Raw genomic sequence first — 18,909 nt, forward strand, 5'->3', positions numbered from 1 at the left:
GCTCTATCACCCAGGCTGGAGTGCAATGACGTGATCTTGGTTCACTGCAACCTCTGCCTCCCAGGTTAAAGCCTCAGCCTCCCTAGTAGCTGGGATTACAAGTGCCCTCCAACATGCTCAGCTAATTTTTGTATTTTTAGTAGACATGGGGTTTCCCCACGTTGGCCAGGCTGGTCTTGAACTCCTGACCTCAGGTGATCTGCCCACCTTGGCTTTCCAAAGTGCTGGGATTATAGGCGTGAGCCACAGTGCCCAACCAACTTTTCATTTCTTTCAAGTGTCTTCCTAAATGTCGTTAATTAATGAGCTCTTCTTGATCACATTTATATAAATGAGCCATTCCCTACTTCCCTGGTATCCCTTGTACCCCTTACTTTGCTTTCATTTTTCTCTGTATCACCTTGGACGTAATATATATTTCATTTTAAAAATTGGATTCCCCTGTCTAAAATAAGGACAAGTTTGATTTTGATTTTTTCACCACTGTATTTCCAGTGTCTGGAATAGTGTCTGGAACATATTAAGCTTTTAACAAATGTTTGTTAAATTGTCATCTATTTTTCAGGCAGCGACAGGAGGCTAGTGGATGGAGAGGGGATGGCAACCAAGAGGGGAAAATGGAAAAACCAGAAGATGGACTTTAACAAACAGCATTATGTCTTTTTTTTGAGACGGAGTCTCACTCTGTTGCCCAGGCTGGAGTGCAGCAATCCCAGCTCACTGCCACCTCCGCCTCCCGGGTTCAAGCTGGGACTACGGGTGACTGCCACTATGCCCAGCTAATGTTTTGTATTTTTAGTAGAGACAGGGTTTCACCCTGTTAGCCAGGATGGTCTCGATATCCTGAACTTGTGATCCGCCCGCCTCAGCCTCCCCAAGTGCTGGGATTACAGGCCTGAGCCACCGCGCCCGGCCTGGGCATTACGTCTTAAGGAGGAAAGACAATTAGAAATAGAACTGAGGAAGGTAGAGAACAGAGAAACTGATGTGAGCAAAACACACCTACCTTACAAGATTAAAGGTGTTTGGCCCATTGCTGAGGCCTCATGAGAACAAATTAAGATCCCCAAGAAAGGTTCAGTCTGTTTATGAGTCAGGGTCAAGATTCGGAGCTTTATTTATTTTGTCTCCTCTCACACCCTCTGACTGAGATGAGAGTTTCCTACACAAGTGAGACATCTGCGACAGAAGATGTAGCTGGAGGGTTGGGTGCAGTGATTGGCAGTCTCCACCTAGAGTCTCGGCTCCAAGATAAGCCCTAATGTTCCCTCTGGAACACTAGTCTGTACTTTTCTAAATTTAAAGGAATTCTCAAGTGTAGAACTGTTGCTGCAGTCTGGAGTCTTCACTGGTACAGCAGTGGCACAATATCAGCTCACTGTAACCTCCAGCTCCCAGTTTCAAGCGATTCTTGTGCCTCAGCCTCCCAAGTGGCTGGGATCACAGGTGTGTACCACCATGCCCAGCTAATTTTTGTAGTTTTAGTAGAGACAGGATTTCGTCATGTTGGCCAAACTGGTCTCAAACTCCCAACCTCAGATGATCCGCCTGCCTCGACTTCCCAAAGTGCTGGGATTACAGGAATGAGCTGCCACACCTGGCCTTCACTTGATATTTATGTTGAAAATTTAAATTTTGATGAATTGCCTAATGCTAGGATTGGATTAGCAGATTCTGAGTATCTTTGCATCTATTGGGGCTACTTACTGCCTTTTAAAAGCAGTTAAGTGCTATTTTATGAAATAGTGCCAACTATCTATTTCTAATAAATATTGAACAGATTTGTACTGTTTCTTAAGATATTTAAAATTTTTATTTAAGTTAAAATATATTATTAACCTATAGTGACTATATTGTACAATAGATTTTTTTGAGTTTCTTCTTAACTGAAATTGTGTATCCTTTGACCAACATGTCCCCACCATCCTACCCAACTACCCCAGCCCCTGCTAGCCACTATTCCACTCTCTACTTCTATGAGTTCAACTGTTTTAGATTCCACCTATGAGTGAAATTACGTGGTATTTATCTTTCTGCGCCTGGCTTATTTCACTTGACATAATGTTTTCCAGGTCCACCTATGTTATTGCAAATGACAGATTTTCTTCTTTTTAAAAGCTGGCCAGGTGCAGTGGCTCATGCCAGTAATCCTAGCACTTTGGGAGGCCAAGGCAGGCAAATCACTTGAGGTCAGGAGTTCAAGACCAGTTTGGCCAACATGGCGAAACTCCAATTCTACTAAAAATACAAAAATTAGCCTACCTGTGATCCCAGCTACTTGGGAGGCTGAGGCAGGAGAATCGCTTGAACCCAGGAGGTGGGGGTTGCAATGAGCAGAGATCACATCACTTCACTCCAGTCTGGGCAACAGAGTGAGACTCTGTCTCAAAAAAAAAAAGTAAGTAAATAAAAGCTGAATAGTGTTCCATTGTGTATATATACCACATTTTCTATATCCATTCATCCACTGAGGGACACTAAAGTGGTTTCTGCATCTTGGCTATTGTGAATAATGCTGCAATGAACATGGGAGTGCAGATATCTCTTCGACATGTAATTTTCTTTGGATATATGCCCAGTGGTAGGATTGCTGGATCAAATGGTAGTTTTATTTTTAATTCTTTTAGGAACCTTCATACTGTTTTTCCATAGTAGTGTACTAATTTATATTCCCATCAACAGAAGATAACACTGATTTTTTTAAAAAGCAGATCATTTTAATAATGATATTTCAGGAGAAAAACACCCTATTCCTTTTAGCTGTATACATTTATATTATGACTTGATTTCAGAAACCTTAAATTGCGGTGAAAAAATATGCCTAGAATAGGTAGCATATGGTGTTCAGGCAGTTGTTTTATCTCTTCTTGACCAAACTTCTTTCTTAAAAAAATAATAAGCATGTACATGGGCGTTGACATGACAAAATAAAAAATTTTTATCCCAATGGCCTTTGACAATCCATAGTACTTCACCTTGAAAAGAGGTCAATAAATGAAATTTAGCCACAGAAAAGTAATGGCTTCAGCTGGGCACAGGCTGGCTCACTTTGAGTACTGGTGGCCTCTTATCACCCTGAGTTAGGCCTCAGGCGTTTGCTGAGCACCTGTGTCTGGATATACCAAGTTCCTAGGACCCCAAGGAACACAAGGAGAAGAAGCCCCTTCCCCAGGAAAAGCCAATTCACTAGGCAATAGGTGCCTTCAGCTGCCTTGGAACCTGAAAGAGAGAAAGTAGAATGAGAGAGGACAGAGCACATGTGTGCAAGTGGAATGGGGTTGTTGGCAGGTGACAAGGGCTGCCATGCCCTCACCTCAAAACATTTCCTAGGGGTGCTAGAGAGACCAAAAGGGGCCCGTTACCTGCACAAAGTTGCGCAGCATGGATAGGAGTGGAGTTGCTGTTGCTAGCAGGATTCAGAGCTGTGCAAGTGTAGCTCCAATCCAGATCATGAAGGCTCCAGGAGCCATTGAGGATGGACCCCACATGGGACACAGCAGCCCCTGGTCCCACTGATGTCCACTCATACATAATGGTCTCTCCTCCTTCCTCCACAGAACACCTCAAGATGGCATTACAGATCCCATTCTCAGAGATGACAGACTCCACTCTAACATGAGGCCTTGGCAGCCGCTCTGCTTGAAACAATAGTTTTAAATGATACAAATAACAATTAAGGACCTTTCTAGGCCACCCTAGGAGGAGAAGATTCAGGTTATCAAGGAGTAAGAACCCAGCAAGAAATCTAGACCCCTTCAGTGGAAAGATCCCTGACTCTTTCATTTCCCAACTCCTAAGCACAAAGAAGGAGCAAGTTGTATGTTTTTCAATCAGCCACAACCACAGCCCAAGGCTGCCAGACTGAAGAAGGACAAAAAGGAATAAGGAGAGAAAAGAAAAAAGAATCTACCTAGGAAAGGTTCTGGACTGACAAAAAGAGTGAAACTGGGAGAAGGCCTTTACCAAGGGTCATACAGCCCAGCAGGCTTAGTGGGTGGCCCACTCACCCTTACCAGCAGGGACCTGGTCCTCTACGCCCTTACTTACTGAATATCCTCAGAGTGTAACTGGACACTTTTACAGTGGTCTCTGAGGACATCAGGGCACTGTAGGAGCCTGTGTCTTCCATCTCCAGGTTGCTGAGTTGCAGGGAGTAGGACTGAGTGAAGTTCAGTCGCTTTCCCAGTTTCGGATTAGTCACGTGGATTTGTGGACTTTTGGCTTCAGAGGGTGCTATGAAGGCAATAGATGTTCCATTGTAAATCCAAGTAATGGACTTGATCTTCTCTCCTGCAGAAAACTCCAGGGGAAGAGTTACTGACTCCCCCAGAACCCCATTCACCATCAGTGGGGTTGAGCTGGTTTGTGAAACTAGATTCCCTGTAAACACAGAAGGAAAAGGTTACAGAATGTCCCTGACAATTGTCCCTCCCCACAAGTCTCCAAGTCAGTCATAGCTCCCCTATGTTAGAGCTCACAAGAACATTGGACATAAACAGGTATGAGCAGTGGTGCTGCAGCTGGAGCTCAAAGTGGGCAATGCTCAAAGTTTCCTTCCTGCTGGGATCTCCGGGAATCACTCCAGGGATCCGTTCAGCTAGGATCACTCATCCCTGTCCCTCGGATTGTGCTCCCCTGAGAGCTGTTGGGACTGGAAGACCAGAATGGAGACCACTGAGGAAGTCAGAGGCCAGCCCCGCCCTGCCTGGTCCCTCTTTTTTCACCTTGAGATTTCAATTCTCACAACTTCCTATTTTCTGAAATGTTTCTTCCTCACAGAACTGGAGTTCCCTGTCACTGCAGTTCCGGTGCCTCAGTGGTATGTGATATGAAGATCTCAGATGACAGATGGGACACCTGCTTCTTTAGTCCTGATCCTGCCTCTATGGAGATGTGCAGCTTTGGGGAAGCCTGTTGATTCCTCCAGTCCTTTTCTCTTTCTCTTTAAAACAAGGGAGATAAAATGCAGAGCCTTTCAGATTCCTTCCAACTCTGATATTCACAATGTCATTATCCTATGTACCTTCGATTTTTCTCTTTTCCTCTTCCTCCTTGCCCTCATTCACTCCCTAGTCAGTCTTTCCTATGTCCTAGAGCCTCTCGACATCTTCTATCTGTTTGTCTCCCAATCTCCCTAACACGAGGTCCTCAGTTCTAGAAAGGCCTGGCTGGGCTGTGCCCATGTAGACTTCCTACACCCTGAGAGGTTAAGCTACAGGAGAGGAGCCCCTGACTCACTTACCTTCCTGGAACTGGAGGAGAAAGAAGAGAAGCTGAGCAAGAGGTTTCATGGTGGCAGGACTGACCTGGTTTGCCTTGAAGATCGCAAAGAGTTAAAAGGAAAGCAAAAGAGAGCAGCAAGTCTGTTCTGCAGCATCAACAGATGAAACTCTCTTAGTTCCCCATGCGGATCACACGATCACAACCACTTCCTTTATTCATTCTCTCTTTCTTTGTCTTTCTTTTTTTTTCTTTGTCTTTCTTCCTCTTTCTTTCCCTTCCTTCCTTCTTTCCTTCATTCCTTTCTTCATTCCTTCCTTCCTTCCTTCCTACCTTCCTTTCTGTCTTTCTGTATTAGTTCATTCTCACACTGTTATAAAGAACTTCCCGAGACTGGGTAATTTATAAAGAAAAGAAATTTAATTGACTCAGTTCCACATGGCTGGGGAGGCCTCAGGAAACTTAAAATCATGGTGGAAGGCAAACCGGAAGCAAGGACCTTCTTCACATGAAGTGCCAGCAGGGGAAATGCCAGATGCTTATAAACCATCAGGTCTCATGAGAACTCACTCACTTTCACAACAACAGCATGGAATAACCACCCCCATGACCCAGTCACCTCCCACCAGGTCTCTCCTTCAACCTGTGGGGATTGCAATTCAAGATGAGATAGATGAGATTTGGGTAGGGGCGCAAAGCCTAACCATATCTCTTTCTCTCATTCTTTCTTGCTTTGTTCCCTGCCTTTTTTCTTTTATTCTCTTTCTTTTTTTGTGTGTGTAGAGCAGAGAGTATATGGGGAATCTCTGTATCTTTCACTCAATTTTTTTAAATGGACACAATATTTCATCATATTTATGGGGTACAATGTGATATTTTGATACATATATTCAATGTGTTATTTTCCTCTAATTGGCCTGGACACCTGGCTCAGCTTCGGTCCTTATAGCCCTCATTTGTTATGAAATATTGAGATTCCACTGTAGAAGAACCTAATACACTTACGAAATGGTTCTGATATAATTGGCTAGTTTTGGTTGGCCGTGGTGGCTCACACCTGTAACCCCAGCACTTTGGGAGGCTTTGGTGGGTGGATCACTTGAGGTCGCGAGTTCAAGACCAGCCTGGCTAACATGATAAAACCCCATCTCTACTAAAAATACAAAAATCAGCCAGGTGTGGTGGCGCATGCCTGTAATCCCTACTTGGGAGGCTGAGGCAGGAGAATCACTTGAACCTGGGAGGCAGAGGTTGCAGTAAGCTGAGACTGCACCACTGCATTCCAGCCTGGGCAACAAAGCAAGACTCTGTCTCAGTAATAATAATGGGCTAGTTTTTTCTATTTAAATCCCTGTCTTACCTTTAATTATAAAATAAACCTGAATGGTTTACAAAGTTAAATGAAAAGAATAAAACCACCATGTGCTGCTACCTCCAAATAAGTAATAGGAATTAAGTGGAAGGTGCTACATGATCTGTCCCACAATGCACTTTTTAAAAAAATAGGTGTGGCTGGGCATGGTGGCTCATGCCTGTAATCCCAGCACTTTGGGAGACTGAGGCGGGCGGATTACCTGAGGTCGGGAGTTCAAGATCAGCCTGACCAACATGGAGGAAACCCCCGCTCCCCGTCTCTACTGAAAATACAAAATTAGGCCAGGCACAGTGGCTCACGTCTGTAATCCCAGCACTTTGGGAGACCAAGACTGGTGGATCACCTGAGTTCAAGACCAGCATGGCCAACGTGGTAAAACCCTGTCTCTACTAAAAATACAAAAATTAGCCAGGCATGGTGGCAGGCATCTGTAACCCCAGCTACTCAGGAGGATGAGGCAGGAGAATCACTTGAACCTGGGAGGTGAAGGTTGTAGTGAGCCAAGATTGCGCCACTGCACTCCAGTCTGGGTGACAGAGACTGTCTCAAAAAAAAAAGAAAAATTTTTTAAGCTAGCCTTACTTTTCAATTTGATCTATGTTTAACAATTTACAGTGTTAGGACTTGAATAATTTAAAGTTCATATTGTTTAAGACTTATTTCCTTACAAATAAAACTCATGTAGAGAGCATAGATGTACAGTTCTTACAGTGTGTCTTTGCTTTAAGGTTGCTTTTTATCTTATCATCTCTAGCATTTTGTAGAGTTCTTTCTTCTAAATTAACAGTGTTTTATCCCATTGATTGATCATTTGAATACTGCTTTATTTCTATTAGCCCATAGTGACAAATTTTTAGGAGCACTTTACTTGAGCACAAATTACTGGACAAAGATAAAATTGTTCTAATGTGATAAAATATTTATGACTATAAATAGTAAACGTTAAAGTAAAATCACAAGAAAAAAACGTATCATAAAAGATGCTTTCCTATTAAGAAACAATCTGCATAACTGTGACTTAAGTGAGAAATACGTTTAATTATCTTCTAAGGATTTGTTAAAGGTGACTGCTGGCACTGATTCAGTTACTAAACTGATAACATCAAGATCCTGAGCTCTTTCCATTGGGCATTTTCAGTAGGCTAATTTTTGTCTTTTAGCTTGTTATTTCATGGTTGTACAATGGTTGCCAGAACTCCAGACATGTCTTTCCATGAGAACATCAGAAAACAGGCAGCAAGGATGTTACCATGACAGTCAGAAATTACCCTCTCAAAACCCTTTCTTCTTCTTTACTTATTTATTATTTATTTTAATGAAGTCTTCCTCTGTCTCAAGGCTGGAGTACAGTGGCATGATCTCAGCTCACTGCAACCTCCGCTTCCAGGGTTCAGGTGATTCTCCTGCCTCAACTTCCCGAGTAGCTGGGACTGTAGGCACGTGCCATCATGCGCAGCTAATTTTTGTATTTTTAGTAGAGATGGGGTTTCACTTTTGTTGGGAAAAGCAGCAAAGGAGAAAGGACTTGCAGATGCTCACATAATTTGGTTATGAGTAACATATAAACAAGGAACAACCAACTGCAGAGGGCCGCAGGAGGCCTCTGAGGAGGAAGGCCTCTCTATGCCTCATGTTCCAGTGCAGGGTGACCTTGGCTCTGTTGCTATAAACATTGTGCTCAAGGATGCAAAACCCCTTCGTAGTACTATGACATAGCCAGACTTGTAGGCTCCTTGTAAGGCCCGAGTTCCATCAGCTGCACATAGATAATAAGCTAAAGATAACCACTTGTTCTTGTTTTGTGAAACTCCCAAATCACCACCGTTATCAATCCTTAGGATGACACACCAGTCCCGGCTCACTGATTCACTCCACCATCACTCCTACCCTACAGATCAAAGTGGTCGTAATCAATAAATCATGTGGATGATCAGAGCTCGGGGCCTTCACTGCCTCCAATAATAAAGTGATGGACCCCTGGTCCCAATGTCTCTCTTAATCTGTCTTTTTCTCGTTCCTTTGTCACCACTGAACTCGAGGTACCCAGAGGTGATATAGAGCTGGTTCCCTACACAACTTGTTGGCCAGGATGGTCTCGATCTCTTGACCTTGTGATCCACTCACCTTAGCCTCCCAAAGTGCTGGGATTACAGGCATGAGCCACTGTGCCCCGCCAAAACCCTTTCTTCTTTTATGAGGGAATTAAATATTTCTACCTATTTTGCCAAAACTGGATTACATACCAACTCCTGTAGCAATCACTGGTAAAGAGCAGCAAAGGGGCCTGATCATCAGAAGGAAAAATAACAAACAGAAAAGAATAATATCAACATCAACAAAAAGGGCATACACTCAGAGAACCCCTCCGACAGTCACTGACTTCAGAGACCAAAAGTATATAAATCCACAAAGATGGAGAGAAATCGATGCAAAAAGACTGAAAATTCCAAAAACCAGAATGCCTCTTCTCCTCCAAAGGATTACAACTCTTCACCAGCAAGGGAACAAAACTGGACAGAGAATGAGTTTGACAAATTGACAGAAGTAGGCTTCTGAAGGTGAGTAATAACAAACTCCTCTGAGCTAAAGGGGAGAATGTGCTAACCCAATGCCAGGAAGCTAAAACCTTGAAAAAGGGTTAGACAAATTGCTAACTAGAATAACCAGTTTAGAGAAGAACATCAATGACCTGATGGAGCTGAAAAACACAGCACGAGAACTTTGTGAAGCATACACATGTATCAATAGCTGAATCAATCAAGCAAAATAAAGGATGTCAGAGATTGAAGATCAACTCAATGAAATAAAGCAAGAAGACAAGATTAGAGAAAAAAAGAGTGAAAAGAAACAAAGCCTTCAAGAAATATGTGATTATGTGAAAAGACCAAACCTACGTTTGATTGGTGTACATGAAAGTGACGTGGGGAATGGAACCGAGTTGGAAAACACTCTTCAGGATATTATCAAGGAAAACTTCCCCAACCTAGCAAGACAGGCCAACATTCAAATTCAGGAAATACACAGAACACCACAAAGATACTCCTCAAGAAGAGCAACCTCAAGACACAATCATCAGATTCACCAAGGTTGAAATGAAGGAAAATGTGTTAAGGGCAGCCAGAGAGAAAGGTCGGGTTACCCACAAAGTGAAGCCCATCAGACTAAGAGTAGATCTCTCGGCAGAAACCCTACAAGTCAGAAGAGTGGGGGCCAATATTCAACATTCTGAAAAAAAGAATTTTCAACCTAGAATTTCATATCCAGCCAAACTAAGCTTCATAAGTGAAGGAGAAATAAAATCCTTTACAGACAAGCAAATGCTGAGAGATTTTGTCACCACCAGGCCTGCCTTACAAGAGCTCCTGAAGGAAGCACTAAACATAGAAAGGAAAAACCAGTGCCAGTCACTGCAAAAACATACCAAATTTTAAAGACCATTGTTGCTATGAAGCAACTCCATCAACTAACAGGCAAAATAACCAGCTAGCATCATAATGGTAGGATCAAATGCACACATAACAATATTAACCTCAAATGTAAATGGGCTAAATGCCCCAATTAAAAGACACAGACTGGCAAATTGGATAAAGAGTCAAGACCCATCAATGTAATATATTCAGGAGACCCATCTCATGTGCAAAGACACACATAGGATCAAAACACAGGGATCGAGGAATATTTACCAAGCAATCTTTTATCAGAGACTAGGATTGCAAGCAGGAGTTGCAATCCTAGTCTCTGATAAAACAGACTTTAAACCAACAAAGATCAAAAGAGACAAAGAAGGACATTACATAATGGTAAAAGGATTAATACAACAAGAAGAGCTAACTATCCTAAATATAAATGCACCCAGTACAGACAAGAGCACCCAGATTCGTAAAACAAGTTCTTAGAGACCTACAAAGAGACTTAGACTCCCACACAATAAGAGTGGAAGACTTTTAAACTCCACTGTCAATATATGACAAATCAACGAGACAGAAAATTAACAGGGATATCCAGGACTTGAGCTCAGCTCTGGATCAAGTGGACCTAATGGACATCTACAGAACTCTCCACCCCAAATCAACAGAATATATGTTCTTCTTAGCACCATGTTGCACTTATTCTAAAATTGACCACATAATTGGAAGTAAAACACTCCTCAGCTAATGCAAAAGACCAGAAATGATAAAAAATAGTCTCTCAAACTACAGTGCAATCAAATTAGAACACAGGAATAAGAAACTCATTCAAAACTGCACAACTACATGGAAACTGAACGACCTGCTCTCTAGTGACTACTGGGTAAACAATGAAATTAAGGCAGAAATAAAGATGTTCTTTGGAACCAATGATAACAAAGGCACAATGTACCAGAATCTGGGGAGGGCTAGGGGACGTATAGCATTAGGTGAAATACCTAATGTAGATGACGGGTTGATGGGTGCAGCAAACCACCATGGCACATGTATACCTATGTAACAAACCTTCATATTCTGCACATGTACCCCAAAACTTAAAGTATAATAAAAAAAATTAAAATTAAAATTAAAAAATAGACAAATTCAACTGGGTGAGGTGGCTCATGCCTGTAATCCCAGTACTTCGGGAGGCCAAGGTGGGTGGATCACAAAGTCAAGAGATTGAGACCATCTGACCAACATGGTGAAACCCCTCTCCATTAAAAAATAAAAAAATTAGCTGGGCATGGTGATGCGCTCCTGTAGTCCCAGCTACTTAGAAGGCTGAGGCAGGAGAATTGCTTGAACCTGGGAGGTGAAGGTTGCAGTGAGCTGAGATAGTGCCACTGCACTCCAGCCTGGTGCCTGGTGACAGAGTGAGACTTTGTCTCAAAATAAATAAATAAATAAATAAAGTCAAATTCATAGAAACAGAAAGTAAAATGGTGTTTACTAGAGGATAGGGGAGGGGGAAGGGGAATTTGATGGTACAGAGTTTCAGTTCTGCAGTATGAGAAAGTTCTGGGTATCTGTTGCATTGCAACATGCATGTAGTTACTATTAACTATACACTTCAAAAAGGTGAAAGTTGTAAATTTTATGTATGGTTTTTATCACCATAAAAAATCTTTTATGTGACTTTACTACATTTGATATACAATTCAACAATGCAATTTTTGTTAGTATTCTTGCTTTCTTATATCTTGTGCTTTAGTCTGCTTGTTTGAATCACTGATTAATTTGCATCCTACTGTACCAAAAAAAAGGGGCATATGACAAGACTGTGGGGAAGGAAAATGCCAAAGAGAGCTCTGAAGATATAGGCTGGCTGAAAAGGCGTGCTGGAGAATAAGAATATCTAAATGTGTTTGTCCCTTACTTGTTATTACATGGCGTGTGCAATGTAAACCTCTCCTGTACCTTCTCTGGAAAATATTCAGAAAATTCTACTTTGCTCTCTGATCCTCTTTTATAAGTGAATTTTTATTTCTGCAGGGTAGAGCATTAGAAAAAGTAGTGTAGTATGTATTGTTTTCTGGGTCCACATGGAGCATTGCTAGGACGGAACTTGGAGGCAGAGGGGATAATAAAAAGGTAAGTCCCTACGAGTTTTCAGAAATTGCCCCAGGTCACGGACTTGGTAATAGAGAAAATTCTATCTAAATTTCAGGTGGTTGGAGGGCTCTGCTGCATACTGAGTTAAACAGCACTGTGGTTAGTCCCGTGTCAGCCAGGTAGGCAGCTGCACTGTCCCTGAAGTCCCCAAGTAAAAGAACATTTTGTACTTAGGAGGAACCCTCTAATCTTCTGCCATTAGTATATTTGCATAGATTAATTAATTAACTTTAGCAGCAATAGCCTCATATCTAGAGAATCGCTTCAGACTAACCTGGTTGAACACTCACTGCCCTGGGTTAGTCAAAGGGATTTTCTGAGCATGGCACCTGGTTGTGCCAAACTCTTAAGATGCTCAAGATCCCATGAAGTAGAAGCACCTTTCCCAGGAGAATTCATGTCACTAGGCAATAGATTCCTACAATTCCCTTGGAACCTGTAAGAAAAAGGAGCATGAGAAGGCCAGAACACTTGTGTAGGAGGAGGGTGGAGTGCACATGTGTGTCTACGCCAAGAGTGGGCATCCTTTTTCGGCACTCCCAAGTGCTGAAATTCTCAGAGAATTCCCAGGGGTCCTGGAGAGGCCATGAAAGTCAATTACGCACATAAGGTTGCCCAGCAGGGATGGCAGGAGATGTGATTGCTCTTAAGGCTCATTAAGGCTGTCTGGATATAGGCCTGGTCCAGGTTGCAGAGCCCAAGGAGTCACTACGAGTGGATCCTTCCTGGGACACAGCATCCCTGGCCCCTTGGTGTCCACCTGTAAGTATAATTCCTCCTTCTCCCTTCAAGGAACACTTTAGAACAGGATATAGTAGGCACCGTTCTCACATGTAGTGGATTCCAGTGTACCTTGTGGCCTTCTTAGCTTCCCTGCTAGAAACAATAGTTTTTTGAAAAATAAAAGGAGCAGACAGGGACTTCCTCGGGACAGCCCAAGAGAAGAAGACTTACATATGGAGGGAAGAAAAAACGGCAAAGATCTCAGACTCTTCTAATCCCAGACTCTGAGAAATCTTAGCCTCTAGAAAAAGAAACAGATCATCTGAGTTTATTCAAACAGTTGTAAGCAGTTGCATCTGCTGGGATCTGCTGGTGAGTTCTGGGCATCCAGGTACATTCTTTCTCTGCTCTGGCATTTCACTTAGGGCTACAGGGTTCATTTACACAGTTCTTATTTAGATGGGCTCTTCTCAAGAATCTAGCAACTTAGTCCCCTTCTTCCACCTCTTTCTTCCTCTTTTAAATCTTAGAGCCTAATTAATTTCATCTGCCTTGGACATAGTTCTGTGTAAGATCACATTCTGAAGTGTGAGGTAGGACATGAGTTTCTGGAGGGCACTGTCCTGCTGGTACCTTGGTTGCAGACTCCAAGCCTCTGTGAGACAACAAACCTCAGGGCTTTGGGGACTTTGCCCCAGGAAACTAATACAAGAAGTCTTTCCAGAAAGCATTCTGGGCCCAACATCCATGTCAGTGACCACCTTTAATAAGAGATATCCAGTCCCCAAGGCCCTTTGAGAAATGTCCCCACCTTGCCATCAGTGCGATCACTTGCATCCTTACACCCTGAAGGCCCTAACAGAGAAATGGAAGGATGCTCTAGAGGACAATAACATACTCTGGACATGGTCAGGACACTGAGCTGCAGCAAAACGTAGGTAAAGGTCAGTCACACTTTCAGTTTCATTTACCCCGATGCTTTCTGGCTTTCCTTTTGGTCTTATGAGGGCAAGAGATACAAAAACTAGGTAATGATATTAATCTGCTTTCTTCCAAGAGCCTTCAGGGAGAGAGCCAACAACTCCTCCAGACAACTGTTCATGATAAGGGGATAAAAGAGGTTTAGTATGTGAAATTATGTTTCCTATAAGCCTGGAAGGAAAGCATCTGTGAAACCCCCTCTTGTGGACACCCCCGCCCACTCTGGCAGTAGAACAGAGAACCCCAATGCTGCTGTTATCAGATATGTTGGGCATAAACAATGACCACAGTCGTGCTGTGGCTGGAGCTAGAAGTGACAAATTGATTACAATCTCCTTCCTCTTGACATTTCTCAGGGCCTGGGCTCCCACCAAGAGTCCAGAAAACATAGTTCAGAAGGTGGCCAAGAAGACTCTGCTGCAGAGCCTTGACAGTACAGCAGACGTGTCATTTCCTGGGGCTGACCACGAACTACCTTTTCATTTTCTCTTCTGATTGTCACTGACATTTCTTTCAGCATTTTGTTTTAATTTTATTAACATTTCTTCCTTTGTGTCCCTAACTTGGTGGTCTGAATAATGGCCCTATATGCCCTGGATTTTGTGAATATGTTAAGTTTCTGGACAACAGGAACATGACAGATGGAATTAAGGTTACGAATCAGCTGACTTTAAAATAAGGAGATTATTCTGGACTGTCTTGGGCAGGCCCAGTGCAGAATCATGATATTTCTCTCTCTCCCTTCCTTCCTTCCTTTTTCTTTCTCTCTATTTTCTTTCTTTCTCTCTCTCTCTCTCTTCGTTTCCTTCTTTCTTGACATGGTTTTACACTGTCACCCAGACGAGTGTAGTAGCATAAACATGGCTCACTGCAGCCTTGACGCTCCCGGGCTCAAGCAATCCTCCCATCTCAGCCAAGTACCTGGGACTACAAGCATGCATCACCATGTCCAACTAATTTTTTAATTTTTTTGTAGAGATAGGGGTCTCACTTTGTTGCCCAGGCTGGTCTCAAACTCCTGGGCTCAAGTGATCCTTTCACCTCGGCTTCTCAAAGTGCTGGGATTACAGATGTGAGCCACCGTGCCCAACCCCCATGGGGTTTCTTAAAGTAGCGTTAAGAAGGGAGAATAGTGGTTGGAGATACGCAATGGAATCAAGAGACAGAGGAGAGACTGGAAGCCCGTAAGAGATGCCACTGACCATCGTTGGTTCTGAAATGGAGGATGAAAGCCATGCACCAAGGCACTTGGGAAGCCTCTCAACGGACAGACGAGACACAATTGAGTCATTAGCATTTCAATGACCTTAAAAGAAATTCCACCAATAACCTGAATGAAAGATATGAATTGTCTCCTAGGACCTCTGAAGAAAACAGAGGCCAGCGCAGTGGCTCAAGCCTGTAATCCCAGCACTTTGGGAGGCTGAGGCGGGTGGATCACAAGGTCAAGAGATCGAGACCATCCTGGCCAACATGGTGAAACCCCGTCTCTACTAAAAATACAAAAAAATTAGCTGGGCATGGTGGTGCGTGCCTGTAATCCCAGCTACTCAGGAGGCTGAGGCAGGAGAATTGCCTGAACCCAGGAGGCGGAGGTTGCAGTGAGCTGAGATCGCGCTATTGCACTCCAGCCTGGGTAACAAGAGTGAAACTCCATCTCAAAAAAAAAAAAAAAAAAAAAAAAACGGAGAGAGAGAAAACAGGCCTGCTAACATCTCGATTTTGGCCTTGTGAGATTCTAAGCAGAAACCTAGCCGAGCCTGCCAGATCTCTAACCTAAGGTACTGTGACATAATGAATCTGTGTTGTTTTAAGCTGCTGTGTTTGTGGTAACTTGCTACAACAGCAATAGGAACTAATACACCTGACAAATCAGGTCCCCTTAAAAAGTAAACTCAGGTTCCTCCTGTGGAGAATGAGGTAGATTTCACTAATTTTCTTCTTCCTCCTCACCTGTGTCTGTATATTGACTAGTGTGATCCACTTCACTATGAATTAGCCCAGCAACCAAGCCTTACAGGTCAAGTATTCAGGGTTAAACTCAGTTTCTTCTTCCAAGGACACTTAACTTGTTCACCTAAACCAAATTGTATGGGGAAGAAAGGTACAAAATGTATATATTCCTAATGAACAAACTTCCTAATCACATCTTCTAAAATTCACACAGTACTCACCAAGTTGACTTTTAATATTTGATTGGAGTATCTCAGCTCCTTTTGAGATTTTTATTTTGTACTCTTCGGGGATTTTAAAATTACTCTTGGCCGGGCGCAGTGGTTCACACCTGTAATCCCAGCACTTTGGGAGGCCGAGGCGGGCAGATCATGAGGTCAAAAGATCGAGCCCATCCTGGCCAACATGGTGATCCCTGTCTCTACTAAAAATTTTAGCTGGGCTTGGCGGCATGTGCCTGAAGTCCCAGCTACTCAGAAGGCTGAGGCAGGAGAATTGCTTGAACCCAGGAACCGGAGGTTGCAGTGAGCCGAGATTGCACCACTGCACTCCAGCCTGGCGACAGAGCGAGACTCCGTCTCAAAAAAAAAAAGAAAATTATTACTTTGCTTTCTTCTGAGTATTTTATTTTTAAACTAAAATGATGCATGTAAAACCTTTTTTTCTAGTATATTAAGTAGTTCAAGCTGTTAGATAGATATTCACCTCTGTATTCATCTGTTAAAGAGCTTAGAAGTTTACCTGCATTTCACAAGTATGCTCTTATTAATTTAACACAAAGCTATTATTTTATTTAATGAATTCAGTTTTAGCATGGCTTTTAAAATTTTATTTGAGAAATGATGAGGGGAAAAATGAGACATAATATATCTGTGGTAGAGTGACTTTCAGAAAGCTGCTAGTCCAAGGCTGGGCGCAGTGACTCATGCCTGTAATCCCAGCACTTTGGGAGGTCGAGACGGGCAGATCACTTGAGGTCAGAGTTCAAGACTATCCTAGCCAGGATGGAGAAACCTCGTCTCTACTAAAAATACAAAAATTAGCCAGGTGAGATGGTGCACACCTATAATCTCAGCTACTTGGGAGGCTGAGGCGGGAGAATTGCTTGAGCCCAGGAGATGGAGGTTGCAATGAGCCAAGATGGTGCCACTGTACTCCAGCCTGGGTGACACAGCAAGACCCTGTCTCAAAAAGAGAAAGCTGCTAGTTCAATGTAGGAGGAGATCAACAAGTAGTCCAAGTTCAACATTATTGTGGAAACCTTCAGTGGTTTCCAATATAAACTGGACAGTGTGGGTGTCAACATCCACATTGGAAACATCCAATATTATAATTGGATATTATTTTCAATAACTGTATTAGTTATATAATAATTATTTCAATAACTAATACAGTTATTGAAAATAATAGCTTGTACCTTTGTCAAAAAAAAGAGAAAATAATAACTTGGTGTTAAATAAATAAGAGCATATTTGTGACATGCAGGTAAACTTCTGAGCTATTTAAGAGGAGAATATAATAGTAGATATTGGATCTTTGATGTTATAAAACTCATTGTGTACTCTTCTACACAATGTTTGATGTTATAAACACAATGTTAGTAGTGAGTGATTATATCCAAAATATCAATGAAGATAACATTTGAACTAATAAAAAATTCAATTGCATATGCCAGTGTACTCATTAGAATCTTTTCACTGAAAAAAAAATGAGCCCCAATTCAAGTAGTTTGAACAGTGAGGAAATTTATTTCCCATCCAATTGGAAATCAAGAAGAGGAATGGTCTTCTAGTGCCATTGTCAAGGACCTAGATTCTTTCTCTCTACCTTTCCCTTCTCAGCTGACAGGCTGGCCCTTGGGGTGACACTCTCGTGGCCCCAGAAGGATTGCCAAAGTTCCAAGCCTCCCATGCAGACATATCACCATCCAGACAGAAGAGGGACCATCTTGTGTGGAACCTCTCATACATGAACAAGAACAGAAAAACAAGCACTAACCAAGTGCCAGCTGCATTGTGTCTGTATTCTTACACAATCCTCTCTACAGCCCTATGTGGTCATTGTCATTATCTTCTCCATTTTCTGAAAAACAAAGGCACAAAAATCGAGGCAGTTTGCACTCATTACTGAGTGGTGAAATAGGATTTCAAATCCAGGCCATCTGATGGTGATTTGGTCTGGATCTGTGTCCTCACCAAATCTCAGATTGAATTGCTGGAGGTGGGGCCTGGTGGGAGGTGACTGGATCACAAGGGCAGAGTTCTCATGAATGGTTTAGCACCATCCCCTCCGTGCTGTTCTCGTGATGGTGAGTTATTGTGAAATCTGGCTGTTTACAAGTGTGTGGCACCTCATCCATCTCAGTCCTGCTTCCTCTTTGCCTTTCACCATGAGTAAACCTTCTGAGGCCTCCCTAAAAGCAGATGCTTCCATAATTCCAGCATAGCCTGTGGACTGCGAACCAATTAAACCTCTTTTCCCAGGACTGTTCTGTTTTTAATACTGAAAGTCCTACATACTGGGAAACCCCTCAGGCATAAGCAAATTGGAATAGTTGTTTATCTCACTTGGTTCTTAAAATGTTAATATTGATATGAATTTTATTTATCTTACAATATGTGTTAAACATATTTAAATCACACCAAATTATTACTAAATTTATTTACTGTCTATTTAATGTACAAGATATTTAATTAAAACTGTTCACTCAAATTCTACATTCTAAAGTCAGTTGAAATAATTTTCTGTATGATTATATCACAAAAGTAATGTTCAGTTAGATATAGAGTTTTTCCCCCTTTTAGGTGTACCCTTTTACTTATTTAGTTTCATTATGTAAAGCAATTACATGATTCTACATTCAAAACTCTACAGCAGGCTACATGTGTTGGCTCAGATCCGTAATTCCAGCACTTTGTGAGGCTGAGGCGGGAGGATCACTTGAGGTCAGGAATTTGAGACCAACCTGGGCCACATGGTGAAATCCCATCTCTACTAAAAACATAAAAATTAGCTGGGCATTGTGGCACATGCCTGTAGTTCCAGCTACTTGGGAGGCTGAGGTGGGAGAATCACTTGAACTGGGGAGGTTGAGGT

The 18,909-nt window shown here is 42.4% G+C and overlaps 1 protein-coding gene across 1 annotated transcript; it reads right to left on the bottom strand.

Moving 5' to 3' along the window:
* Nucleotides 1–1,958: 1,958 nt before the first annotated feature.
* LOC104650142 (SLAM family member 6-like) lies at nucleotides 1,959–5,384 on the bottom strand. The gene is made up of 4 exons (XM_074389694.1): nucleotides 5,243–5,384; nucleotides 4,048–4,380; nucleotides 3,363–3,635; nucleotides 1,959–3,219 (listed from the first exon to the last, which is right to left on the bottom strand). The coding sequence occupies exons 1-4, from the start codon at nucleotides 5,289–5,291 to the stop codon at nucleotides 3,071–3,073; spliced, it is 804 nt and encodes a 267-aa protein (XP_074245795.1). The 5' UTR covers nucleotides 5,292–5,384; the 3' UTR covers nucleotides 1,959–3,070.
* Between the last annotated feature and the right edge of the window lie 13,525 nt (nucleotides 5,385–18,909).

Source organism: Saimiri boliviensis, chromosome 19, assembly GCF_048565385.1.
Source record: "Saimiri boliviensis isolate mSaiBol1 chromosome 19, mSaiBol1.pri, whole genome shotgun sequence".
NCBI classification, from domain to species: Eukaryota; Metazoa; Chordata; class Mammalia; order Primates; family Cebidae; genus Saimiri; species Saimiri boliviensis.

Excerpts from the sequence above, each read along its gene's own strand:
- LOC104650142 (XM_074389694.1), bottom strand. The coding sequence starts at position 5,291 with ATGAAACCTCTTGCTCAGCTTCTCTTCTTTCTCCTCCAGTTCCAGGAA. Across the intron at positions 4,381-5,242 it reads TCTCCTCCAGTTCCAGGAAG|GGAATCTAGTTTCACAAACC; the intron begins GTAAGTGAGTCA and ends CTGTGTTTACAG. Across the intron at positions 3,220-3,362 it reads TGCTGCGCAACTTTGTGCAG|GTTCCAAGGCAGCTGAAGGC; the intron begins GTAACGGGCCCC and ends TCTCTCTTTCAG.